Below are 27,836 nucleotides of genomic sequence, written 5' to 3' on the forward strand. Positions count from 1 at the left end.
ACAGCTTCCCCGTCCTGACTGGCTCTGGCGGGAGCGTGGATGGAGCCAAGGGATCTGGTTGGCACGGCCCGACCCAAAGAGGCGGAGTTACCGGGAGGCAGGGTTGGGCCGAATGAAGGGGTCCGGGAAGGATCTGGGGCCAACGGTTTGGCGCGCAGTGATGATGTGATTAACGGTGCCATAAGCGAAGGGGAGGGGCTAGAGGAGCAGGGGGAGGGGCTCCTGGAGGAGCAGGAGTTCTCCATCAAGGAAGCAAGTTTCCAGGAAGGAAGTCTAAAGCTGAAGATTCAGACCACCAAGCGCACCAAGAAGCCCCCCAAGAACCTTGAGAACTACATTTGCCCACCTGAAATCAGGATGACCATCAGACCCCAAGTTGGAGAGGGCAAAGGGGGGCGGCAGGGACGAACAGGAGGCGGGGCAGGGCGGGGCCAGAAAGATGAAGAACGAGGACCCCCCAGAAAAAGGGTAAGTCACCATCCCTGGAAGTACTGCCCATTATGTGTGATTTTAGGAGGTGTGTAGTTTTCCTATACAGTATGTTTTTTCATAACTTTGAGTTCACACTGAGTGAAAAACTCTTTTCTATCCCAACATCTTTGAATTGAGCGCTCCTTCTCTGATACGCTCCACCTCTTTCTCTACCTCTCTCTCTCTCTCTCTCTCTCAGTAGCTCGTTTCCCTGCTTGGTTACACAGGGTCAAAGTTTGCTGCGTAATTGAAACCAGTCGTGGCTAGCTGAGATCACAGAGTGACACACACACACACACCACACACACCAGAAGCACACAACATACAAACTCACACTCATAAGAGCTGAGAATAGGGCTGACATAAGCAAGTGACAGCTGGTGTCTGCTCTCTCCATTTGTGGTCATATACACAGAGACCTTTCCTGTCAACTCTCCTCTCCTCTCATGAAATCAGCTCTTGTGGGTCACGCCCTTCATCCCCCTCCTCCATCACACCTTTTACACACTACACTGGTGTTTCGTGTGTGTGACACTGTGTACGTAAAGGTCCTTGGGGGAATCTAGTGTTTGTAGTGTGTGTTGACCTACACAGTGGTGTGTGTGTGTCCAAACCTGACAGCCATCTCGATGGCACTAAGCTCGACAGGCCCAGCAGGATCATGTCAACATGATGCTGGGACGCGTTTTGTTCTGTCGTGCTTCAGTCTTGTGGTTTTAACTCAAATTCACAGGGCTCACAAGGTTATTGCATAGACAGATTTAATGTATTTCTGCTCTATGTCTGTTCTAATTTAAAAGAACTATCGGCAGTCATCAAGGATTTGTTATTGCTCAAGTCTAACCTGTAATATCAAACACCCCGTTTCAACAGAAATACAGTAGTATGCCAATTAGAGGCTGCATGCCACTCATCCTCTCAGTTTGACATTCTGCAGTGTCATGAAGCCAGCTGTTTACAGATACTGAACCTACATTACGTTCCTGTTTCACAACTTGGGTTTCGGAACCCAAATAAAGGCATTGAAAGATAAATCTTAAAGGATCACATGATAATTAACAGTAGAGGCAGAAAAAAAACCACATTTCTGCTATGCAAAGCTAATCATTTTTTCCAACGAACTACGGGATAATTTTTGTTTTGCGAGACTCTAAAAAAAATCTTCAAATAAAAAAGGAAAACCAGATTTAGGTGAATCCTTTAAAAACAAACAAAAAAAACAAAACTGTTAGCATTTGGAGCTGGGGACAAGAGGTTAGAAACTCATTAATTCATAAGCCGTAAAGGACTAGAAACCGCTGCTCTACATGTATGTTTGTTTTTTCAAACAATTAGAACATTAGTTGAAATCACAAACCACATCTGACACTTAAGTCTGAGTGATGATTCAAATGTTGCAACCTAATTGGAAAGAAAGCATGGGGGTGTTTGTTTGTCATATGGGCAGATTTTGACGTCATCCACAGTTTCAGCTAGTCATCTGCAGCATGTGTTTTCTCACCACAGAGTAGATTATGAGTATGTCTGACTTGCTGTCATCTGTCTGTAAATAAAGTATGATAAGGCGTGTTTACTATTAAAAATGTTTAAATCCATAAGTGGGCTGAACCCTGCACTCTTATATTTGGGCAGCCATTCCTAATCCGCCATCGACCCCCATTTGGAAACCCACCGCTACAGTATGATTGACAGAGGTTGTCATAGTGACAGGGGTAGCAAGCTGGTCTCTATTAAGATTTGAGGTGGGGGGGGGAGGGAGTAAAGGATGTGTTGGTGTTGATTCAGATCAGTTTCAACCCCTCATCCCCTACATTCTGTCCCTCAATCACGCCTCCCCCCATCCTTTCCCCCCATCCACCCATCACCTGCCACCCCAAGGGTGTAATACAGGCAGGCTCACTAGAGAGGAACGGGTTAAAGAGAGAGGCTGGGCTGCTTTCTGTCTCTCTGTCTCCCTCTCATATGTGTGTATGTGTGTGTGCGTTGAGGTTAAATACTCTCTTTGTGGTGTGTGTGCGGCTGTGTGTCAGAGAGGGAGGGGAGGCGAGAGAGGGAGCAGATGGACAGCCTCTCTGCTCTCTGCTGTATTGTGTTCACATCTACTCTCTCCCTCTTTCTCTCTTTATCTTTTATCCGTCCCTCTTTCTCCGCTTTTCCCCTCAGTCTTTTCTTCCCCTCGTGTCTTCCACTTTTCACTCACTCTTTTTCACCACTCTTTTCTCCCTCTTCCTCCCTCTTTCACCCTCTGTTGTCTTGTAGCAGATGGCAGCGTGGGGCAGCAGCAGCAACAGAGCAGAAGCCAGAGTGTGAGCAGGAGAGATGGGGAGAGGAGAAGGGGGTTGTGGAAAGAGGAGGAGGAGAAAGGAGGAGGGGGTCAGGCATATGGAGAGCCTGGTTAAGGGGCCCCCTCACAGGGAGTGTGTATGTGCGTGTGGTAGTATGGTGAATGGAGAAGGGGGAGAGGTAGCATACAATAGATGTCCATTAAGACAGAGATTTGACTCTAATAGACAGAGAAGGGCAGAGACAGACAGACAGACAGAGTAGGCAAACATGCAGAATGGCGCAAAGTAAGACATGCAAGTGGCACTCTTTAGGCAGTTTTTCTTTTGAAGAATTGGCTGCTTCTCTTCTCTGACTTATAATAACTGTTCCTCATGTAGCAAAACTGGCATGTTGCAGCAACAACAATAGTTCAACTAGAATAAACACTTAAAAGATGCAAATAGGGGATATGTTGGTGTTCACAACTGACTTATTCAGGGAAGACAAGGCAGAATTGGTGCTTGCACAGTGTTAGAAAATGTATGGATTTAAACCCAGGCTGTGTCCGAAATCACTTCCTATTTACTATACAGTGCACTACATTTACACCTCGCCATTATATGTGAATGTCCAAATTCCGTGAGATGTATGTAGCATATAGTGCTCTCAAGATTCAAACAATGGAGTGAGTTGCATTTTATAGATGAAGTAACGTTATACCAGTGATGACATAAAGTGAAGATCTCAATTGACTGCTCACTTTAGAGTAAACTACTGAGTGTCCATGATGACAGCGTAGTGAACGAGTGAATGATTTTGAACATTCATACGGAGGAGAAGAGTAAAGGATGTAATTTCCCAGTCCTAAAGGTAATCTCACCCAGCTATCATCCTCATAGCAGGCATCTATAACCAGGGAGGTCAGTGAGCAGGCGCCTTGTGTCAGGGGACAGACCCAAACACACACACACACAGACACACATGAACGGGATATGATGGGCTCCCCTTCTCTGTCTCCAGCTGACATCACACACATGCTGAACGTCCCCTCACACACAGCTCTTTGTCTGGGCAAGCCGTGTGTGTTTGCAAGATGAATGTGTGTGTTCTAACGGATTGGGTCCCGGGTCAACCACTGCATCACTCCTCCAGACACACATGCCCGCACGCTCACACATAGACACGGCTATTGATCCGATGCCTACACAAGGGGGAGCATATGCAAGCTAAAATGCATCCTCTCTTTCTCACACACACATAGAGAGAAAGACACACACAAATCATGTCGAGCAGTGATTGCAGTTAGAGAGAGTGTTTTCCTGGTTATCTGTCCAGTTCTCTGGACGTGCCAAATGTGGCTCTTAATCCATTTCACTATCTGTGGGGAGAGATAAGCCAGAGCTTTTCCAGGAGTACAGGCCAGGCTGTGCGTTGTTGTTGTTGTCGTGTGTGTGTGTGTGTGTGTGTGTGTTTGTGTGTGTGTGTGTGTGTGTGTACATTTGTGTAGTGGTGGGTGTACGCAAAACCCTGATGCTAGACACACACTTATCTTGTCTTGACAGCCCCTCTGCTTGGTGGTCCCCCTGGCTGTGTGTGTGTGTGTGTGTGTGTGTGTGTGTGTGTGTGTGTGTGTGTGTGTGTGTGTGTGTGTGTGTGTGTGTGTGTGTGTGTGTGTGTGTGTGTGTGTGTGTGTGTCTGTGTGTGTCTGTCTGTCTGTCTGTCTGTGTGCTGCTTGGTGGTCTCCCAGCAGTGTTTGGGATTATTATGTGTTAGTCAAGTGCATTCACAAGGAAATTAATGCTGCCACAGTTGCCACGCCAAGTGTGTGCGCACGCTATACGCACACGCATGCGCGTGTGTGAAATGGTTAGCCTTTTGATGTGAGCTTTTTTATCCCTGGCTGAGATGGCGGTTGGTGACCTGGGGGACTTGATGAGCTCATAAAACAGGAGCGTGTGTGTGTGTGTGTGCGTGCGTGTGTGTTTCTGCTTGTGTGTATGTGAAACATTGTGCTTACACACAGGGAGCAATCCCTGACTGATTTATGAAAGTGTAATAACATGAAATGATCACCTCTAATATAGCCTGACCAACTGTCATATTGGAGTTATTTTGGTGTCTCTCATTGCGTAGAAAATAACCAGGCTTTTATTTTGGTGTGTGTGTGTGTGTGTCCTCAGTGTGCAGTCTTTGAGAGTATGAGCTGGGAATGCTTTAAGGGGCGTTTTCCTGTGGTCGATGGGGGATGGGACATGTGTATATTTGTGTGTGTGTGTGTGTGTGTGTGTGTGTGTGTGTGTGTGTGTGTGTGTGTGTGTGTGTGTGTGTGTGTGTGTGTGTGTGTGTGCCTGCACATTGGGGAGGGGTGAGTGATTTAGCACCACTGAAACACCAGCTGTCCATCTGTGTCTGACCCCCATACACACCCTGTACACACTTGAAACACACACCGACACCCGCACACACACACTCGCACACGCACAGACATACACACACATCTAACCTCTGATCTGCTCATGAGTGTCGCTCAAACCTGAAGAAAGTCCAGACAAAACACAATCTGTTCATCTGGTCTTTCTCCCACCAAACACACACACACAAATATACACACACTCTACATTACACCTTAGTAAGATTGCTCCCTAATCAGCTCTGCAGTAGTTCTGCTGCTGCTGCTGCAGTGATTCCACAATGAACGACTCTGCAAGGTCACTCCTAGTGAGCACACGTACATGCACACACCCAGACACACACAGTCACACAAAGAAACCCTGGAGGCTGGCAGAAGAAGAGATGAACTTTGACCCGGCCGGACATTCAGAAGTCGAGGTGATAGCTGGACTCCACACAGTTGTGTAAGCTGTGTTTGTGTGTGTGTGTGTGTGTGTGTGTGTGTGTGTGTGTGTGTGTGTGTGTGTGTGTGTGTGTGTGTGTGTGTGTGTGTGTGTGTGTGTGTGTGTGTGTGTGTGTGTGTTTTTGTGTGTGTGTGTGTGTGTGTGTGTGTGTGTGCTGTATTTGTTTGTGCGAGTGGGTCAGGGTTGAGACAACAGGAGTCTTGCCTTTGCTTTCTTCCCCTCGGGGCTGGATTTGGTGTCTATGAGTGTGTGTTTGTGCTGACCATTTGGTTGGAACTGTAGCTAATTTCTCAATCAGACACACACATACCATCTTCTCAATCCGTCCCAAAGGTCAAGCCCTATTCATTCACTATTGTGCCCAGTCCCAGTGGGTTGCTGTTCCTCTTTGGGCAGATGCAGGCAGACTATAATAGCCAGTCTAGCTCAAGTTACAATTTATTGAAGATCCTAAGCAGCTACTTAAAAAAAAGTCATTGGCTCAGTGAGGGAGCAGCTACCAATGAACGTTAAGGCATTTTACATTGGCAACGAATATTTAGCCCTTAAGAATCTTAATAAGATTTACAGGATGTTTTACAGCTGAAAGAAAACAACAATATGGAAAGCCTAATAATAATAATAATAATCATCAATCCTTTATTAGTCCCACAATGGGGAAATTACAATTCTCTGCATTTAACCCATCCCGGAGGAGCAGTGGGCTGCAATGAAGCGCCCGGGGAGCAACTTGGGGTTAGGTGTCTTGCTCAAGGACACCTCGGCATGTTGTAGAGGGGTTCGAACCACCAACCTTGTGGTTGCGGGACGAGTGCTCTACCTCGTGTGCCACAGCCGCCCCAATTCATTCCAAGTATCCATAGGTTTGACATGGCAACATCAATGTAAGTGAAGACTCTGAATTTGCTTTTTGGAAGGCGGTTGACTGTGACTCACATAACTGTGGGATTATCTGGAGGGCGGCCATGTTTGATGTCCTCTGTGGTCACGGGTGATGTTGAGTCACAGCATCATGTGTTCCTGGTGGCCGCTCTGTTAGTGTGGCTCCATCATGCCTCTGCCTCTGTGGTTAGTCGGTGTGTACATGTGTGCCTGCGTGTATGAGTGCGTGTACGAGGAGGCGTGTATTCTGTGGTTGTTGAGAGGAGGTCCAGCAGAGATAGAGGGGGATGTTATAGGTGAAAGAAAAGGGGATGATTGGAGTCAAAGGAAAGGAGAAGCAGGCGCAGAGTATTGACTTTCACTGTGTCTCACTTGAAGCGTAAGTGTGTTTGTCAGTGAAATCTGATGGCCCCATCAGCTGTCTGGGTCGCGCCTGTCAGAAGGTGTGTGTGAAGTGTGTGTGTGTGTGTGTGTGTGTGTGTGTGTGTGTGTGTGTGTGTGTGTGTGTGTGTGTGTGTGTTGAAAGTAAGAGAGATGACAGAGGAGAGTTGGTGTCCGACTCCCCTCTTTTTTTCAGGATGTCACTTTTTAACGGCTTGATTGGCATTACTGATGTTTACAACAATATTTTTTAATAACCATGTTAATATTTTTGATTAGTTGGTTTGAAAACATACTGTATTCAATCAACTAATCAATTTTATTTAAAGTTTGGAATCACCATGCAGCGTGGTCCTTACACAGACACAATCACCACTACATGGTATAAAACATTTTACACTAAAAACAATTAATCATACAGATCATTAAAAAGTTGCTAAGCTGGGGCTTTAAGACATTTGTGTGTCATTCTGCCCAGTTTTTTACGTCTTTGTACGAGGCTTTGTAAAATAATCAGTCTGTGGTTGTGCTGTTTATTCATGCTCGTTGTCTCTTAAGTATGGATGTGGACATGAATAAATCATATAAATGTGTCTGTCTGTCCTTCTGTCAGTGTGTCAGTCCCTTGGGGCGACTCCGACTAAACAAACAGCTGTGTTTATGAAGCAGGGAAGAGCCACAAGGGTCTTCTGTTTAGTGGTCCATTTCAACACACACACACACATATGCTCACATGCGCACACACACACACACACACACACACACTCCCGAACTCCCTGTGCTCCTCATCTTTTACCTGCCCTGCTCTGTTGCGTTTTTGCCCTGCTCGGTCTCCCTCTCTCTCTCTGCCACTCTGCTAAGCGTAGTGCTCGCTCACTCGCTAGCTCTCAGACCGAGAGGAATGCCACTCCGTGTGACCTCTCACCTACAACAAGGAGGGGTGCCGGTTTAGACAAGGGAGCGAGGGTGCAGCTGCAGTCATGTGCCCAGGGCTGGAAAGAAACACACAGACACGTACACACACACACACACACACACACACAAACGCACACACAGCCACGTTATTAGCCAAAATACACACACTCTAATTCTGACATAGTTTTTTAGGCACTGATGCAGCTCTAGATGTGGTGCACTGCTTCTCCCACCTCTCTTTGTGACTGTCTGAGAAAGTGTAGTAAGCTATGCTTTGGTCTCTGTGTGTGTGTGTGAACGTGCGAGCAGAGTGCAGCCTTATACAAAGACGTTATTGTTGGTACGAGGGGGCCTGAGGGGAGGCAGGCCGTCTGATTGGTTAAGACTATTGTGTCTCACTTTAGTCCATTCTCTCTGCTGAGGATGTCATAAAGTGGCTCTCTAACTCTCTCTCTTGCAAGCTGGGGATCATCTGAGGACTTAAGATATTCACAGACAAAGCGATGAAAGTGTTACTTCACAAGCTTTAATCTTGAAGTGCAGAATCAAGAGTCATCTTTCAAAACAGTTATTCTTATTAAATATTTATGAAAATGTCCTAAAGCCCAAGGTAGCATCTTCAAATTGCTTTTCTTTTCAGCCAACAGTCCAAAGATATTCAATGTTAATGATATAAAATAGAGAAAATTATAAATCCTCACATTTGCAAATCTCATGACAGCATGGCATTTTTGCTGGATAAAAAATGACTGAAACGAGCATGAGCATTGTTGTGACACTATTTGTTATAATAAACTATAAAACAAAAACATAAACTAATTCCTTGAAACTGAAACTAAGGAGGAACTATCCAATGTGACTATGTGTTTCTTCTTTAATGTTTTTACATTCAATTATTTTAGTGTAATTGAGCATCATATGACAATGGAGAAACCAGTTTTTATATCCCAAATCTGTACAGATGCGTACAGGTAATGTCAGTAACTAGCCAACGATGAGTAGTGCATTATTTACGATTAACTAGTCAGTGAGTGAGGCTTCGCTGTTGCAGACCACTGTTTGCCAGAGAGGAAGTGTTTAATCTCAGCACAGCTTCTGTCTTGAATTACCCATCATTCCACACAGGAAGCCATCCCTTAGGATTTAGAGCAGCTCATTGGCTGTTAATTGTTTCCTGTTGTACAGAAGTGGTACGATTGGGTCATATGGTGCACAGAGCACTGTGAACAACACGTTCCTTTGGTTGTGTAGTGTCTGCTGTGCACGTGTATGCAGGTTTGTGTAATTTACTTAAACAGCCTTCAGTCTATTCATGAAACACTCCCAACTTGTATGACACTTGTTCATATGCTTCCCCATAGAGAGAGCGACAGTATGTGTGTGTATGTGGCCAGTCTCTTTCCTTGTGTATATTTTATTTGTGCTGAGCATGCTGTCACCGGAGGTTCGGCCACATCCATGAAAGGAACAATTGGTACATAATCGCTGCAATAATCACTATGAAAAAACTCCTTTAATGTGGCTCTTAGCGCCATTCACCATCAGGACACACATGTGCCTGCACACACACCATTAATGCTAATAGCGGGGATTAGAGGTATACTTTGTGTAGCATGTAAATGTTTCTGTCATTACTGAGCGGGTGAAAACCTCCAATTGCACCGTAATAACATGCTTCTGTTCAGCCAATCACAGGCTTTTGTTCAGATTGAGTCATCTACGTCTGAGCGTGTCTGAAGAGAGTGTGACAAGGAGACTCTTGGGTGTTTCGCTGCTATCTTTAGGAGCACTCCAATCTGAAGGATTACTGTTACGGACGTAGGAGGGAACATTTTGCTCGGGACCTACCGCTGTGCATTTAATCTGGCTTCTGCCTTACAGTTAGTTAAAGGACAAATGTGCTGTAGAGTTTGCTTGATCATAACCAGCAGGGAGGGAACATAACATAACAGCTTATAGAAAAGAAAGTGATGCAGAAAAAGTTACATTTTGGCTAGAGTAATCAAGCCCCTGTTTGTTTAACTGTGTCTGTAGGCTGAACACATAGCTGTAGAATAGCAGCAATAGTCCAAGAGTAGAGGTTTTGAATGGAGCCCAATTTCCAAACTTTCCCAGAAGATGCTTTGTCTGGCACAGATGCCTCCAGATCTGTGACATAGCGAAGCGTTGGATGAAACTGCACACGCTGAGTGAAAATAGACATACAGACACACACATTCACACAATTTTAGGCAGTGGGCCTGATCCCAGTGATCCACAAACTGTCCCACCTTGACACCCCCTCGTCTGTCGTCGTCCCCCCTTCTCCTCCCCCTTTTTCTCTCCCCTGCTGTGGGTCTCCTCAGGCGCATGAATGGAAGTCTTTATTCCCGGGAGAACTGGTGGGAAGAACGAGAGAACGAGAAACATGGATGAGGGGGCTGGCAGGGAGGGAGGGAGGGGGAGGTCTGTGAGAGTGGCCACAAGATCAACACAGTGCCTCTTTTCTCCTCCACCGCTTTTCCCTCCTTTTCTCTGCATCCCCCCAACCCCCCTCCCTCCCTCGCCTTCTACCCCGTTTTAAGTGCTGTGGACACAAAGCTGTGTTAGTATTCATGGTGTTTGTTTGCAGAGGAGCTGTGTGTGTGTGTGTGTGTGTGTGTGTGTGTGTGTGTGTGTGTGTGTGTGTGTGTGTGTGTGTGTGTGTGTGTGTGTGTGTGTGTGTGTGTGTGGAGCTGTCAGAAACACAGATCACAGCAAAGCGGCGCTCTGAATGGAGCTGAAGAGAAGGGGGTGGGGGTCTAGTTCCCACAGGGGAGAATGGTCAGCTCCAGAAAGGAGAAAAGAAGAAGAAAAGGAGGGATGTGATAAGGGGGGGGGGGGGCAGTGCACAAGGCCACAGGGGCAGAGGGAGACAGCGTGGTGTCAAAGCCAAGGAGAGTGTGTGTGAGTGTTGGTGACAAGCTTAGAGAGGGAGAGAGAGAGGGAGGATAATATCAATCATAAGGTTTAGGAGGGAACTAGTTGTTAACGGGTCTAGGCACCTCTCTTCTTGTTTTTCTGCTGGTCCTCTTATTCCCTCCCTCTCTGCTACTCTCATTCTTTCAGTAACCCCCACCCTCCCCATTTCTCCCTCTCTCTCTCTCTCTCTCCCTCCCTCTGTCTCTCTCTCTCTCTCTCTCTCTCTCTCTTTCTCTTTGTGTGTCTGTCTGGACAGCTGCCCAGTTCCATACACAGGGAAAAATGAAACACTCTAACCACCGGGCGTGCAGCCAAATAAAAGGCTGCGAAAAACTATTTGAAGGGCAGCGTGTTTGTGTGTGTGTGTGTGTGTGTGTGTGTGTGTGTGTGTGTGTGTGTGTGTGTGTGTGTGTGTGTGTGTGTGCATGGAGTTTGTGTATATGTTTGTTGGTGTGTATGTGTGCTGGGTTGTGAGATTTGGGTGTGCCTGTTTAGGGTGTTCTTTCCCAGTATAATGGTGCAGCCAGGGTGCTCGGTGTGTTTATGTGTCTGTGTGTGTTTGTGTGTGTGTGTGTGTGTATGTGTGAGGGAGAAGTTCCACTCAGAGTTTCAGTTTATTCAACAGTGGAAAACGAGAGGCTGCAGGAGAGGAAAGGACAGGAGGGGCCGTCACATACCTCCCCTCACATCAAATTGGAGGAGAGAGTAGTTCAACTTTTTACATCCAGATCTCCATTTACAACAGCCGGCTGAGTGCAAACCGTTACATTCAGACACGCGCATGCATGAATTTGTCAGTAAATATATGCTGACTCATTTGTAAAGTGCCTTTCAGTTGGGTGATTGTAGCACTTAGTCACATATTATCCCTGACCTTATCTGACGGTTACATCACCAGTGGAAAGGAATGTGCAGCTCCATATCTGCCTGCATTCGGGTGTTGGAGAGCCTTTGTGTGTCTGACTGAGACCAATCCGTGTTGTTTCAGTGCTGACCCAGAGGAAGACATCCTAGAAATGGTTGTTGAACTAGCTGTGGAGTACGACCCTTAACCCCTGAATGCAGCCCTGAGAGCCTCGAGGGAGGGAGAGTGCATCAAATGGGTTCAGGAGAAAACATGCCTTGGGTCTGTTTTCTGCTGGCCTTTCTCCTTATCTAAATTTGATCAGAGGGGACTTCAGAAGAAGGACAGTGTGGAAAAGGTTGAAACCTTGCAGCTCTTGTGCTTGTGGGCCGCTCCAGGGTCAGAGTCCATGGCTAGTGCCGATTCTCCTGACCGCTGCCCCCTGCTGCAGGCCACCAGTAGCACAGTCCCTATTTACTGAGCACATGACAGGAGCAGGGCAGTGTACTGTATTTACAACAGAGAAATATCTGAATAGATCTGTTTATTTTTTTTCTGTGGCATTTGTGAAGCTGTGTGGAGACAACACATTATGAGGACAAAACCTTCAATACAGTGGTGAAAGGGCAATTTAAAAACATGCAATAGAGAAAAGTGCACATATAACAAGATTGAGTAATTATCATATGACAACCTGTCAAGATGTATGAGCTATTTAGGTGAACTCTGTCTGGGGAAGACCAGGAGAATAAGATGTTTACTACAACAACCACGGGAGTACCTCAGTCCATGTGACCACTATTTATATCAGCTTGTGTAAATATCAGAGTGTATTTTTCCTTGAAATGCCTCTTGCAGTGTGAGAGGCTGAGAGAAGCGAGGGGGAGGGTGGGGAGGGTGTGCAGAGGGGCGGAAACTAAGAACAAATAGCTGAACTGGTGCCAATAACCTAACCACAACCAAAGGGGCGGGCAGGGGGCAGGGGGGCTGACTATTTCTGCTTTTTCACTATCTCAAGCAGGAAAGGTGTCCATGCCTCTTTTCTTTATTATCTCTCTGTTTGTTGGTTTTGTGGTCAGTTTTATATAAATATGTGTGTGTATGTCTGTCTCACTCTAACCACCTCAATCTCCCTGTCCGTCTCTTCTTCTGTGCTCTCCTTGAACCTGAAACAGCAGGTATTCTAGGACAGGTTAAATGAGAAAGCATGTGTGTATCAAGTGTCTGTCATCTTATCCTTCTGTGGACTCACAGCGTCTCCTCTCCAGTGTCACTGTGCACACACAAACACACACGTACACACTTATCTACACGCACATACATCTCAGAGCTGAAAGGATACCACAGCAGTCGGTGTTCAGGAGATAAATGAGTGTGCATATGAGCACATGCAGCCATGGTTAATCATTTACGCCGTTCAGTGTTTGCTTGTGTGGGTTTTCTTCCATGTGCAGAGCGTTCACGTGTGTTATTTTGAGCTTGTGAGTTTGTGCAGCTTGCATCTGGCCGATAAATAACTTCTGCAGCCAGTCTGGAAGTACAAAATGAAACAAACTGAATGACTACTGATGGGACAGCAGAAAGAGATGGAGGAATGGACAGTTATAGAGAAAGGACACGAAAGTGGCTGATTAAATTAAGGCAGAACAGGACATTGGCGGGATCAAAGATAGAAGCGAGGAAGTGCTTTCTATTGCAAATATGTGCACTGTGATGTGAACTACGTGCATTATATGTTCCATTACTGTGTGTTGATAAGTGTGTGTGCATATGCAAAGAGAGAGAGCTAATTACCTGGCAAGCTGCCGATCCATCGAGACTAAAATTGGTTGCCTGACTGTGTTTATACATTAGCATTTTGTGCTACTATGTGTGAGGCCAGGATTGGATAAAATCTTTCAAATGTGTACATCTGCTGTATGCATGTGTGAGTGTGTCTGAGTGTGTGCGCATGCACGCCTGTGTGTATATGCTGAGAGGTAGGCCTGTGGTTAGGTTACATCTCCCTGCAGCGCGGCAGAACAGTGTCTTGTTGCGTCGTACTGAGTCTGTTAATAACAGGCTAAACCACAAAGGCCATCCGCTGCTCTATTTCTCATCTTCCAGCAGTGCGCTGATTATGCAGCAGTGATACATTAAGCGGGGTTATATTGTCTAATACAGTATATTAAACTCTTACATTTTCAGTTTTACATGGACAAATGTAAATTGGGTATTGAGCGAAGGTTGACTTTAGATTTGATGCCCCTGACTGGAAAAATGTGTATAAATTGTTCCATAGTTTAAGTTACAATTGTGAACAAAACAATAGAGATTTATAATAAATCATTATACATCTAGGGCACTCAGGGACATGGCTGACCTAGGCTACTGTGTTTAATACTGTGTGCAGTCAGACACCCGCAACTCCATCCCCCCAGCTCTCACAGCATGCTACATCCTTGCCACAGGAATTTAATTGCTCTGTAAACAAGCCTTTTGTTTAGTTGCACACTGTTTGCTCATGCACACAAGATGTATTAAAAGCTTCAGTCCTGCCGTGAAAAGACAAAGAGAGTTGTATTTGATATGTGCTGACAAAAAGAAACTGGATGCAGAGCTGGATTATGTGCGCCATACTGTATTTATTATCTATGTGGAGACATGAAATAGAGCATTCATAGTTTTATGATCCCATCATTGACATGTCATTTGTCTATCCCTGCAGCGATATAAAGCTGTCTTGTGATTGCAGTTTGTATGTACTAACCAGTCTTTGTTTCTCTTTTCTGTCGTCCATAGACATACGAGCGCCAGTTCAGAATGCCTGAGCAGAAAGAGGGAGGCCTGCTGCAACTACTGGGAGATCACACTCCGCCCAAACACCAGCTTCGCAGCTCCCTCCCTCCTGCACACGCACAGCAAACACATCACACACAACAATTCCAACACGCTCATGGACATCAACACCAAATTAATCCAGACTGGATCACGTCTCCGGCACCTTCTGCATCCCCGGCCAATCCTGCAGATTCTGAGCCAGCCAGAGAACTTGCAGGAGCCGGTAGGAGCTCTTCTCTTGATCCAACCCAACCTTTCTCACGAACAGCTACACAAAGCCCTTCACCTCAGAGATCCCTGACTCCAGACCTGCAGTTGCCAGTGGTTACAGATGCCAGTATTCTCAACCTGACCTCTCTCAGCAGGTATGAACCGTTTTCTTGTGAGGCGGATGTTATCATGAGCCAAACATAAACACTGAACACTGCACTAGGGATGGGAGAGAGTCGATACAATGCTGTATTGTGATATTTTGTGGAGCCATATTTTATACTGTGAATCTTTTTTTATTTGTTTCATTAGATATAATAATGACAATTTAAAGGGAGAATTAAGAACTTAATTTAATTTGATAAAACAGAAACAATTATAATTCAAGTTAGGTAAGAAATTACTTGCAGGATATCTTATATCGTATAACACAATACAAGTAATACTGTCTATGTATGGTCACACACAAAGAATAGTAAATGTTCTGGTAAATGGTGGTACAAGTTGTAAAGTGTTTACAAAACATTCATTATCTCTCCCTACATTCCACTTATCACCATTCTTTCTCTTTATATATCTCTCCAGGGGGAGGGGGTTGCAAGAGGTCAGTGAGCAGCTCTTTGGGAACATCAAGAGGAAGTACGGCAGGAAGGACTCCCAGAGGATGCTCTGTAATCCCCACAGTGCTGATACACCTTGGGGAAGACAGCCAGAGAAAGGATCGGACAGCCCAACTAATTCAGAGGAGAGGCAGAAGTACAGGCAAGAGGAGACAGCTGAGCGGTTCCATGAAGATCGAGAGGAAAGGAGAAAAGAGGAACGAGAGCGGGCGATTGCTGGGAGGAGAGGAAATGAAGAAGACAGAGGGATGCCCATGTTGACAGAGGAAGGGAAAGGAAGAAAGAGGCGGAGGAGGCCTTCTTTTGACGAGACGTTTTCTGCAGAGGAGCAATTACAGCACCGGCAGGACTCTGACACTACAGAGAAGGACCAGCCTGGGCCCCCAGAACCCAAAGTGGCACATAAGATGGAGACTCACAAAAACGACCCTCGACTCACAAGTCCTGCCGATGTCAGTAGAGAGCGGATCGAAAAAGCAGAGAGAACAGATAAAGGCGATAAAAGAGAAAAAGGAGAGAGAGTAGACAGGGCAGAAAGAGGAGAGATAGTTATAAGCGGGCCTGACCCAGAGTCAGCTTTGAGTGCAAATAGAATGAAAAAGAACCCTGTGGGTCGTCCTAAGATCAGTGCTGACACCTTTAAACATAGAGAGCAGGCTCATAATCACATCAACAAAGCCAATCTGAACACAAACCCCAGACTCCCTAGCCCAAACCCAAGCCCCAGGGGCAGCATCAGTCCGATCCCGAGGGCTAACATTAGTCCCAGTCTCAGCCCCAAACCCAGGGTGGCCTTGAGTCCTAGCCCCTGCCACAGCACAAGCTCCACATCCAGTTCCAGAACAACCAAGGCCAAGGACAGGTGGTCCTACCTGAAAGCTAAAAGCCATGCGAGCCTCACATCACCCCAGAGAGACAACCGGGGAAGCCCCTTGACCTTAGCTGACCCACCTTCAGCCTTCCCCATCACCCCCTCTAGCCCCCTCTACACCAACACTGACAGCCTGACCGTCCACACACCCATTAAGAGGAAACGAGGACGACCCAAGAAACAGCCACTCCTAACAGTGGAGACCATCCATGAGGGCACCTCCACCTCGCCTCCAAGCCCACTGGCACAGGAAACCTTTGCAGGGTTAAACCGTAGGAGGAAGACACACACACTCAACACATTAGTGCAAATGGCCTCCACGACCACCAGCTCCAATTCCAATAGTCTGAAACTAAAACGTGGTAGGGGCCCTTCCAGGCCGGTGAATAAGATGAAGCTTGGGAAAATGCAAAGTATCCTGAATGAGATCCTTTCAGGCTCCAGTCAGAATGGCACTCTGGCTCTGAAATCATCTTCGGCCCCTGTTACCTCAGCTATGAGTGCCATGGCGTCCACTATTGAGGCTCGGCTGGGAAAACAGATAAACGTCAGCAAGAGAGGAACCATCTACATTGGTAAGAAGAGAGGGCGGAAACCCAGAGCAGAAACCCAAGGCTCCAACCCTCCCAAAACCACTAGGGACAAGCCCCCCCTGTCTCTCTCCGCATCCAGTCTCTACGAGAGCCCTGTAGTGCCTTCGGCCACCTTGTCCCCCAGCTCCAGTGCTCCATCCTTAAGAACCAGCCACTCTGATGCCACTATGCCCAGTTTGCAGCCCATCTCAGCCATGCCCTCCAAACCACCAGGCAGGAGCTTCCTCTCTGGCGGATGGAAGCTCTCTCCTCCACGCCTTCTGGCTAATTCACCTTCCCACCTGTCAGAGGGGGCGTCGGTGAAGGAGGTGACCCTGTCCCCCATCAGCGAGTCCCACAGCGAGGAGACTATTCCAAGCGACAGTGGGATTGGGACAGACAACAACAGCACCTCAGATCAAACTGAGAAGGGCTCCGCCTCTCGACGCAGGTACTTTTACAATCTTGAACCTTAACTTTGAGGCTTTTGTTGAATTTTATTTCAGATTGTCATATATTCATAAACGTGCGATTTTATATTTCATCTCGTGTTCATACAGGTACTCATTTGATCTGTGTGGGTTTGAGGCTGTGGAGGCAGCAGCCCTGGAAGCATCCAACAGAGGCAGCAGGGCACGCTGTGAACGGCAAGTAACTGCTGTCGACAACTTCCTGTCACAACAGGAAAAGAAGCAAAAACATCATCGACGGAAGAGGAAGTGCCTACAGAGCCGGGATCATCTTCACTTTCTCTCAGAACTGGAGGAGGTTAGAAACACAATGATACATTCTGTGTGTTATCTTTCATTGTATATGATGTATGTATGATGTATTGTTCTAAATGTTTCCTTTTTTCAACCTCCCTGTAGGTTGTGGTAAAGCTCCAGCAGCTACGAGTGTCTCACAGACGATACACCTGCTTCCCCCAGCAGCCATATCCCTCCATTTTCCGCCTCAACTTCCATCATTACTATCCTGTTACCTACGACTCCTATCCCTGTGACTCCAGCTCGTACCTCCGCAGGAGCGCCGATCTGAAGGCTAAGAGGAGACGTGGCCGTCCAGCCAAAGCCAGCGAGCCAATCACATCGAAGCTGCCTTTCGTTCAAGGATATGGTTATCCGCTGGCAGGGGGAAATTACTATGCAGCACCGTATGCGATGCCTTACGCACCTCCTCTGAGTCTGGGCTACTTTCCCCCTGCTGCCCCATTTTACCTGCCCCATCACTCGCTCGGACCTGCACCTCCTTCTCCCTTCATGAGGCCTGCTGTCCCCCCTCCCAAGGCTTTCCACTCCAGTGGACACCCAAAGCTCCAACCAGGGGCCAAGCTTCGCAGTGCCAGTGGCCCACTCCAGGGGCCCTCTGTAAGAGGAGAGGGCCTGGGATCCCTGGGCAGTGGCAGTGCAGGTGGTCTTGCTGGGGTTCGCCTCCATAAGAGGAAGCACAAGCACAAACATAAGCACAAGGACGAACCCCTCCTTTCACTGCGAGACCGGCAGGAGTTGGGTGGACTCTTCAGCGGAGCCAAGACCAGTGCACGCCTTAGCATGCTGAGTGACAGGAGGGACTTGGTCAGTCAGGGCCCTTCGAAGCATCTGGAGAAGCAGAGGGGCAGTGGTCGAGCCTCAAGCCTCGGATCCAGCTTAGGGATGTTTGAGTCGGAGCAGCTGTCCACACACTCTCTCGCCGACAGCCAGTTCCACTCCCGTCTGACTCGACAGCCAATAAACAGCTTCATGAGCAGCTACAGTAGCCAAACGCAGCGGTCAGAATCAGCTTCTGACCTCTTTCTGGGGTCACGGGAGGACGAGTGTGGAGGGAGGAGCAGAAAGACGAGGATCGCTGTGTTTGGAGATCAGGGCTTAATGTCATTCCAAACTGCCAGGCCGGAGCCAGGACACATGAACAACTGCTCTGGTCCCTCTCACAATGGTAAGAACCACTTACCTTAGGTCTACCTGTTCATTTTAACTGCACTGTGTATCCACAAAGGAGTGCACTGCCCCTTTGCCATGATGATAAAGCAAGACTTACTTACTTTGATGAAGTGTTGGAGGTTTGAGGTTAGCCCAAACTACAATAACCGCTTGTTTCTTACTTGTCTTTATTTAACCAGTTCGCTTATGATGAGACTTCCTGTATCTACCCCACAATAAAAAGCCACCCATGGTTCACCTGTGGAAAGTCTCTGATTAAAAACATCAGCAGGGACTGTTTGGCTGACACTCACAGTAGCTTAACACAGCAATGGACCTCATTACAGATCTGATTGCAAGGCAAAGGAGTGCAGATCATAAATCAGTGAGACACCTATCTGTTAGAGAAAAGTAGGATTATATTAGTGAAACAAAACTAAAACTGACAGTGACTTCTACTGTACACGGGTGATAAACACTGAGATAAGTCATTGCGTGACCACACATTTAGCCTGGGAGTTTAACATCATGTTGGAATAGCTTTGACATGGTTTGCTGCATGCACATCAAATGCTCCTTGCAGTGAGGGAACACTGGATGAACAAACTGTACAGTTCAGGACAAGATGCCACACTCAGGCTTTACTGTTTGCATCTTTCCGTTATAAGCCAGGTAGATATAATCTTAACCTGCCAACGTTGCAGAACTGTTAATATGGCCAAATCGGGAGCATGTTTTGCAAAATGAATTGCTGTCCACCATATTATTCTGTTCCCTAGTGATGAAGGGCTTGTTATTTGCTGGCGTTGAGACTTAATCACATATTTAGCCAGAGTTAACTGGGGTTTCCCTTTTTTATATGTGGATGGCAGCATACTCGTCAAGGTGATTCCTAATTACAAATATGCTATGTACAGCATTATCAGGACTTAGAGCAGACAAAGAGGCAGGGTAGCCCCAAATTCACACTTCCAGACTCATGTGTATTTTGGTACATTCTGTATTCTGCTGTCTTTGAGCACATCTGGCTGGGGATGGAGAGAACGTAATGCATGGATGGAGACGACTATAATTCACCAATCTCTCCTTCCTCCCCTCCCGCCCTCCCTTCCGACTCTCCTGCCAATGCCTTTGCCAGAGATATATTATTCACACAGTGTGATTTATTTTCTACAGACACGCCGTAAAAGGCCCTTGCCTGTGTTAAAAGAGCTGGCTGGCAGCCAGGGGTTTAATGACTGGGGCCTAGTCCAGTGGTGGGGAGGAGAAGCCAGGGGCTCCGTTAGAATACACCCCCCACCCCAGGGGATCCAGGACGGATGACTCATATACACACTACCCCCCCCCCACTCCCCCACCATCCCTCCAGTGTTGTTATTCCTCTTCTACCTTCCATGTCCTTCCCTTCTCCCCTTGTGCTGCTTCTGCAGTTCTTGCTCTTGCGTTCCTCATTTCCTCTCTCCCACAATCCACACTCTCAGACTTCCCCTTGTTCCTCTTCCTCCCCCTCCCCCTCTATCTCTCTTTCCTTCCTCCCTTTCTCTTTCTGCTTTTTCCCTTGTCTCCCCTCCCCCTCGTTCCCCCATTACCCTCGCTTTTCCCCATTCTCACTGGCCCTCCTCTAGCATGACTTACTGCCTCACTTCACAGCTTTAGCCCAATTAAAACACAGGCGCGCGTGCATACATGTATACATGCACGCATAGACCCACTCTGATATTCACACATATACACACACAGTTAGATAGGTGCCCATCCACAAGCTGTACAAATGCAAAATTAATATTATTGTCTGAGCATGTTACTGTGAGTCTGTAAAGCGTTCTTCACTTGAACTACTTTGTAGTGATTTGATTTTTTATGCATGTGTGTGTCTGTGCTTGTGTGTGTGTGTGTTTCTTCAGCAATCAGCAAGTCTCACTGCAGCTGAGAGCAATCTCTCACATGCATATTTGCATAAAAGCAGGTCATCTCCTACTGACTTAGTGAGAATAATTGTCTTTGTGTCACATGACTTGTTAAAACACATGCATGCACTTGCGTGCAGGAAAACACTTTATCCCGTCTGAAACCTGGTCTGTGAGCATGTATCTCTGTGTAGTAGTGACTTCCTATTCCACAGAGAAACAGGTCCTCAGTGCTATACGGCCCCTCACACTGCTGAAGGTCACTGGTTTTATGTTCCGTGTATGCAGCTCGTAAATTTCTGCTACTTTGTAGTGTGTGTGCGTGAGTGTGTGTGTGTGTGTGTGTGAGAGAGAGAGACCTGAGCATGTGCACAGCTCATAAACTACTGCTGCTTAGTGCTTACTGCATTAGACTAATTTCACTGTCTGCCCTGCATTCTTGAGCAACAATAGAGTGAGATGTTCCGCTGGGTTTTAAATGGAGGGCGGTCAGGCTTCTCTTTATTTTCCTTACACTTAGTTCATTAGTAAACACCTTGCCATGGACCTATACCCTCTTAAAACTTTTAGTTTTCCCTTCAACATTCCCATTTGGTTTTCTTAAATGTAAAAAAAAAACAGTTTCGCAAATCTCTATCTGCTTTTTGCAACATTTTGCAAAGTGAATTATTCTAACCCAAGATGCCATGTTTGATGAAACAAATAAGAAGTGTGCATCACTATTTAAACACCTTGCAATCCAGCTCCGCCATGTTTGTTGTATAAAATTCCGAGCTGTTCTAGTTTATTGCAGTCACTATGTGTCGAGCACGGCAGAAACCTGCTTCATTGAATCAGCAGGATTCTGGAGAGAACGAAGAGAGGAGATGGTTAGGGAATCGAGAAATAGGAGGGAAAGCTCAAGAAAAAAATACCAGGGATTTTTTTTTTATGCACACTGCTTGGGGACTGGTGGCTGATTGTGCTTTTCCTCCATTTTGGCTGTGGCTCAGTCTGAGCCCCGGGAACAGTGCCCAGGCAGAGAGGGGGGGGGGGGGGGGGCTACGAAACGGGACAGAGATGGGAAACAAAAAGAATGACAGCGATGGACCAAGACCAGGAAGCGGTTTCTGAAATTGAGACGGAAATGAAATGGTGCAGTGTTACCAGTTTAATTGAAAATTAGAGAGTAGCATGTTGCCGTCTATGAAGAGTAGAGTGGAAAAGAGAATGAGAGTGATGGGGAAAAGAGGAAAGAGACAGGCTAGAACAGCGGGTAAAGGGCATACTGCCCAGTTCACCAGTGTGAAGGAAACAATATGGCTCCAGTTTCTTCTGCTCAGCCATTCTGAACTGCTGAATTCATTATTTGTGCATGATGGGCATGTGCGTGTATGTGTGTGTTTGTATTTGTGTCTGTGTGAGGATGTGCATGTGGATAAATGTGTCGATATGAGTGTTTGGCTCTTTGGCAGCCTGTGCTCCAGATGCACAGGGTTGTTATTGTGCAGCGACATATTAAATGGTTGAAGGAGACATTTCTGTGGGTTTCCTGCTAGCAGAATGGGATCTCCTCCTCTCCCCTCTCCTCTCTGCTCTGTAGCAGACAATTACAGGATAGGATCTGCTCTCCTGGCTCAGCTGGGCTTTGAAAGGCTTACATGAATATGTCAAAATTAGCAGGAAGCTCTTGAAGCAAAAAAAAAGACATTCTCAACATGAGCTAAATTGGCATAATGTCTTTCCTGGCCTTTCCAAGGCTGCCCATTTTGACTGACATGCAAGCATAAAACCGCGTTATCTCTTTACAGACTTTACTATTTATTTACCTTGTGATGTCTCACCTCAATCATACTCCCTCTCTCCTCTCCCAGATGTTCCCAGTAAGCGGAGGTATAAGCGACGTGAGGTGGAACAGATCCAGAAGGACGTGAGGAGGATGCATTCATTGAACTTTGAGCATGTGCAGAAGATCCTCCGTGCCAAGCGCCTGCAGCGACAAGCCAAAACAGGAAACAATGTCGTCAAAAGACGGCCTGGGCGGCCCCGAAAACAACCCATAGAAACATCAGAGCCGACAAATAGGAGGCCGGATAATCGGGCTGACGGTCGGGGTTTGGACATGTTGGCCGTTAGGAGGGGTGATGGGAGGACTCAGGGGATGCCTGTCCTGGAAAGGTGTGATGACCTGCCAGGTAGGCAGAGCCTCAGACCAAGCTTGACCCCCGAGCCTCTGGAGTTCTCAAACCACGATTCCATCTCAGCAACGATTGAGTCTGTGGTGCATCAAGCGCGATCTGTGCCTCCACTGGCCAAAAGGGGGAAACGCAGAGGCAGGGGCCACAGCAGGGACGAGTTATGGGCTCCTTCCAGTCAATAAACCTGCAGGAGAGACTAACTCTGTGACCGAACAGAGAGCAGTTGTTGGCGTCAGTGCTGTTTCAGATGCAGTGCCCTTCATTCTGGGACTCTTTGGTGCACTTTGACTTGTTTCTCCTGTCTGATTTGTGAGGACTACAGAGGGTCACAGGAGGAGGTAACTCTTACGGTACCATCCCTCTGCTTGCTAAACCCAACCAGACGTGAGCCTTTCAAGGATTCACTGGACCTTCATTTGCAATGGCACTATATGGTACTGTTTGATACTGAATCTGATGCTATAAAGGTGTGTGGTACTTATGATAGTGTAGGATATTATGTGATTCTTTATGTGTCTGATACAGTGATGTGTATGGTACTTTATGATACTGTATCTGAATGTGGCTTTAGCCATATATTTACCAGCAAGGGGAGGGGGAATGGTTAATATTAAACTGTGCAGCTCTGCTTATTTTTGCCTTTCTGAGGACGCTTGTCAAAGACGTGGGATAAAACAGCAGTAATTAAGCCACCTTACCCCATTACTTACCCCTATGTATTGCCCAAACCCTCATCTGTATCCTTCCTTGGTTTCTTACTCTTTCTGAGGAGTAACAGATACTTGCTGGCAGCTCCTCACCCCTAGTCACCCATCCCGCTGGTCACTCTCCCCAATTCTTTATCTCTCCCTGGTGCCTGCCGCTCAACTTCATCTCCCTTTATCCTCTCATCTACTCCCAAATAATATTTTACATCTCTCATCGCTTGTGCTCCCTCAACCTACCCCTGTGTCTCATTTAATCCTCCCTCCCTGCTCAGGCCTGTCCTGAGCAGTGACATATAGGCAATATGGTGGATGAGACTGTCCCAGACTGTACATAGAAACAAAGTCCACTGTTGCCTGCCTTGTACAATGAGAAACCAGCTCATAGACATGTATACATGACATACAGTATATCAAATAGTATTGTTGTACCATAGACAATGAGAGTTGTGTATTGTTTTATAACCAAAAAACAGACATGGGTGCGACTCAAGACAAGTTTGTTTTCAGACAGGAAAAACCACATATATTCATTCATACACTCATTATTGTGTTTATATCCAGGGGGCATTGCATACAGGAGAAATATCAGGTGTGTTTCTGGTAAACCTTAAAATTGGTTTATTGCACTATGAAAAACCACACACTTGCATCAATCAAATGCAGCACTTACATGCTTGTTCCAGCCTTATGTTTTGGCCTTCAATGGTGTGGATTTCCATTCCAGAGAGCACGCATTATTTTAATCAATTTGTATATGCAGGCTGCGCAGCCAAAAGCGTCAAACTGAAGCCCAAGTCTGAATTGTGATTGGTCAGTTCAGCTAAAGAGGGCTCACAGTCAGTGTTTTGAAAAGCTAATCCCTGTTGTTCTCCCTGATTTGATTGAACATGATTTTCAATCCATATCCTTGGAAATATTTTTTTGAAAGCAAATCCAGTATTTAGATTTAGAAACCAAAGTCTCAGTATTCAGTGTGAGGATGTATTATTTAAAGGAATCTAAATCAGAGTCCGACAAACTCTCCACCATGTTGGCACCAATGTAAAGAATTCCTATGTGCACTCTAGAATGTAGCCATCTTGAATTTTTGTGTCAATATGTCAAGCCTTTGTTAAACTATATCTACAGTATCTGTGGCTTTGGGTAGTGGTTGGTACTTTCTCAAATAAGTATTTCAAAACACAAGCAATGGATCAGTGTTTCTTTAGCAACTTTGTTAAAGTTTTGTTTCAGGAGATTCAGTTTTCTTTGGGTTGGGTGGGATTCTCAGTTGCAGCAGTTCAACTTGTGCCTTATGTTTCTTTCTCTCACCAGTTACATTTGACCTGAAAAATATCAAGTGGCAAAGAGTGCCCCCGAAATTGACCCAAAATATTCATGATTGTGCATATGACGCACGTGTCTTAGTCATCAGAGCCCTGACACTGCCTGTGTCCCTTCAAAGCTTCCATGGTCAACATCCTCTGTTGCCTGCTCCTTCCTAGTTCCCTGACCCACATCATCATAACAGAACTAGAAGGGCTGGACAGATCAATATAATATGATATTACTGTATTGAATACACACCATGTACTGGCCTACATTCTGCTTCACAGCAGCGATGGAAACAGAAGGGTCAACTGTATCAGATGTGTTTCTATCCAGAGATATTGATTGTACTGAATGTCCCGGATATAATTGAAGATCATTTACTCTGCCCAGTATGTAACCTGTTATTTAAACCGGATAACTGGTTATGTACTTGGCAAAGGAGCAACAGAGGATGTTGTCATGGAAACCACGTTCTCCTACATTGTTGTTTGCTATGCATCAGGCCATGCCTGGCAATGACCTTAAAAGGAATTTCTGTTCTGGGTCCACCCTTCGACAAAGAGAAATAAGTGGTCTTATTTACTGAATAAAATGAATTCATGTAACAAAAATTGTGAATAATACCAGTAATAATTTGTAATAAGTTGTGCAGAAAGTGACTATCATTTCATAAAAAACTATAGTTACTGCAGCTCTATGCAGTACAGCCTTAACCAGATGTAAAACTACAGTATTGAAGTGTTTGTTGTAAATAGTGTTAGTATGTCCATCCTGCATGGATACCGGTTGGGCTCGGCTATGCTGGGACTGTCTCCTAAAACCACAGTAGACTCTCTCTCTCTCTGTATTAAGACTGCTCAAGACCCAAGAAAACATACATAAAAGACTACCCTAATTGATTTTCCTATTTGACAAATTCTGCTGTACATCGACAGTCATCGTTCCGGTCCATTAAATTACACAGAATGCTAAAATAGTTTGCCTTATCACACCTTCATAAGTTCTAAGAGGATATAAGCCTCACTGTAGTGTACTCGACCAAAAATAGGAATCCCCGCTGACTTGCAGCTTCTTCGCCTGCAGCCAGTTGGGGCAGCGTGGTAGCATGAAGAGAAAGCGAGAAGGTTGAGTGTGGGGGAAGTTGTCAGAGGAAATAGCCAAAAATACACTCGTCCTAAAGTTAGTGTGCTTAACCTTGCTTTGCTAGATAACGTTCAGTGGGTCTGCAGTCTGTTGTGGTGAAGATGAGGTCTAGATGTGTGGTCCGTGAGGTTTAGAGACTACACGCTTGGCAGCTTACTCCGTACTGTGGTCAGTCGGCGGTTTCTGATGTAAGAGTTAAAGACCCCGGGTGTCGTCTGTCCTGTCTGTCACTCCTACCAGCCAATGCTCCGGTGCCTTCTAACACTGACAAGTATTGTCCTAATCCAGAGCTTTCACTCTACACAGAGACTGCAGAGGGGATGTGGCTGTGAATAGGGTTCCAGGTCACTGTTGTTTAGTACTTAGCACTCAGAACCAGTCTGGTCTGGACCAGTGGCTACAGGAGGCCCCTAAGCACTGATGTAAGGATCTTTTACCGTGTCTTTGGTCCTAGTATCAAGGGCAGCGCAGCAGCGTTTGACCTTAAATCAGTGTTTGGGGTGTATTTACCGAAGTCCACCACTCACCAGTTCACTCCAACAACTAGAATGGGATATATTGGCACCTAAATTTTGATCACCCCCCATTCCCTTTGTAGCATGCTGTGATGAGTGTCCTACACATGGAGTGAGGGGGTCACGTTAGACAGAACCTCATAAATGTACATGTAGTCATCCTCACAGCATACGTTACAGAAGCTATAATGTTGTTCAAAGCTGAAAGTGCAGTTGAAGCATTGAGAAAACCAATAAATGTACTTCTTTAGAGCACAACTTGAGCTCTTCTAACAGTGTGGGCATATTTTAGTTTGTATACATAGTGTATTTGAAACTTTTTCTAGAGTGGGTTTCCTTTATTTGCATGCTCAACTTGATTGTATGCATAAATATTTTAGACAAGCCGAAAGTTGAATTTCAATTGAATTTGGAGCAAGACTTGTACATTGTTTGATATGTTTCTTTTTGTAATGAATTTTTTAATTCATGAAGCATTTTTGTACATTGTATGAATATTAAAAACTGCAAATATTTGACATATAGAGTAAATACTAGATGCGCATGCATATGCATATATCCTTCACAGTATGTATGTGTAAATGTACACATATATTTTGTATTTGCATTTGCTGGCATACAGATATATGTCTTAAGCACATATATACATGCAATATATGTGTATATCCATGTCCGCTGGCATGCTTTTGGTCATGTTTATCTTTCATGATCTTGTAGGTTCATTTTTTTGTTTTGTTTTTATTTCTCTTTCCTCAGAAAGAAAAGCTCATTCTTTTGCTACCCTTCTATTGGCTGGCAGTGTTGAGCACTTATTAAGAAGAACTACAGTTGAAGTTGTTCATGTTATCCATTGTGTGAAATAATAAATGACTTTATTGACAGATGATGGTGGCACATATTTTCTTATTTCTGCTTAAGATTGGTTCGTATTTGATATTCTGATCTCCTTAAAACTGCTTTGTCACAGGCCAAGATAAGGCCGTTATTCTGTGACAAGAGCCAGTTGAGACCTTGTATGTGTGAGTGTTTGTGTGTGTGAATGTGTGTGTGTGCAGCATGCATGTCGATGTGTGTGGGAGCGAGATGACAGAAGGGTTTGCTGTATTGTTTGTGCTGGCTGTCAGATGGCCTCAATGAATGAGTACTAACCTGCGATGTGTGCGCTTGTTGCGGTTAAAAGAGAGGGAATCCTCTCATTAGATTATGCTACAGCCTCAGTCAAACGCACACACACACATACCTACACGCTCTTACTCTCGTACTTGTTCATTAGCCAAGCCTACATCTCTAAATCCTCCTTGCACTAGCCCATCAGTGTCTGTTCTATGTGGGCTGGGCTGCAGGCTGCTCGGTTATTGGACGGAGCCAGAGAGGGAAGTGCCCCACTATTGGCTGCTGCCAACTAGTAAAATTCTTCTGTTACCATGGTTGCAGGGTGAGCTGCCCAAATGTGTCTCAGTGTATCTGTGGTGCTGATGGAACCGTTGGCACTACCGGTGCTATGCTGAAAA

At 45.8% G+C, this 27,836-nt stretch overlaps 1 protein-coding gene across 1 annotated transcript; it reads left to right on the forward strand.

Moving 5' to 3' along the window:
• On the forward strand, positions 1-27,203 carry setbp1 (SET binding protein 1). The gene is made up of 6 exons (XM_054611032.1): positions 1-468; positions 14,335-14,738; positions 15,169-17,097; positions 17,207-17,414; positions 17,516-18,581; positions 22,326-27,203. Exons 1-6 carry the CDS (start codon positions 40-42, stop codon positions 22,829-22,831), a joined length of 4,542 nt encoding a protein of 1,513 aa, XP_054467007.1. The 5' UTR covers positions 1-39; the 3' UTR covers positions 22,832-27,203.
• Positions 27,204-27,836: the final 633 nt, after the last annotated feature.

This window comes from Anoplopoma fimbria, chromosome 13, assembly GCF_027596085.1.
Source record: "Anoplopoma fimbria isolate UVic2021 breed Golden Eagle Sablefish chromosome 13, Afim_UVic_2022, whole genome shotgun sequence".
Taxonomy (NCBI): Eukaryota; Metazoa; Chordata; class Actinopteri; order Perciformes; family Anoplopomatidae; genus Anoplopoma; species Anoplopoma fimbria.

Excerpts from the sequence above, each read along its gene's own strand:
- setbp1 (XM_054611032.1), top strand. The coding sequence starts at position 40 with ATGGAGCCAAGGGATCTGGTTGGCACGGCCCGACCCAAAGAGGCGGAG. Across the intron at positions 14,739-15,168 it reads AACCTGACCTCTCTCAGCAG|GGGGAGGGGGTTGCAAGAGG; the intron begins GTATGAACCGTT and ends ATATCTCTCCAG. Across the intron at positions 18,582-22,325 it reads CTCTGGTCCCTCTCACAATG|ATGTTCCCAGTAAGCGGAGG; the intron begins GTAAGAACCACT and ends CTCCTCTCCCAG.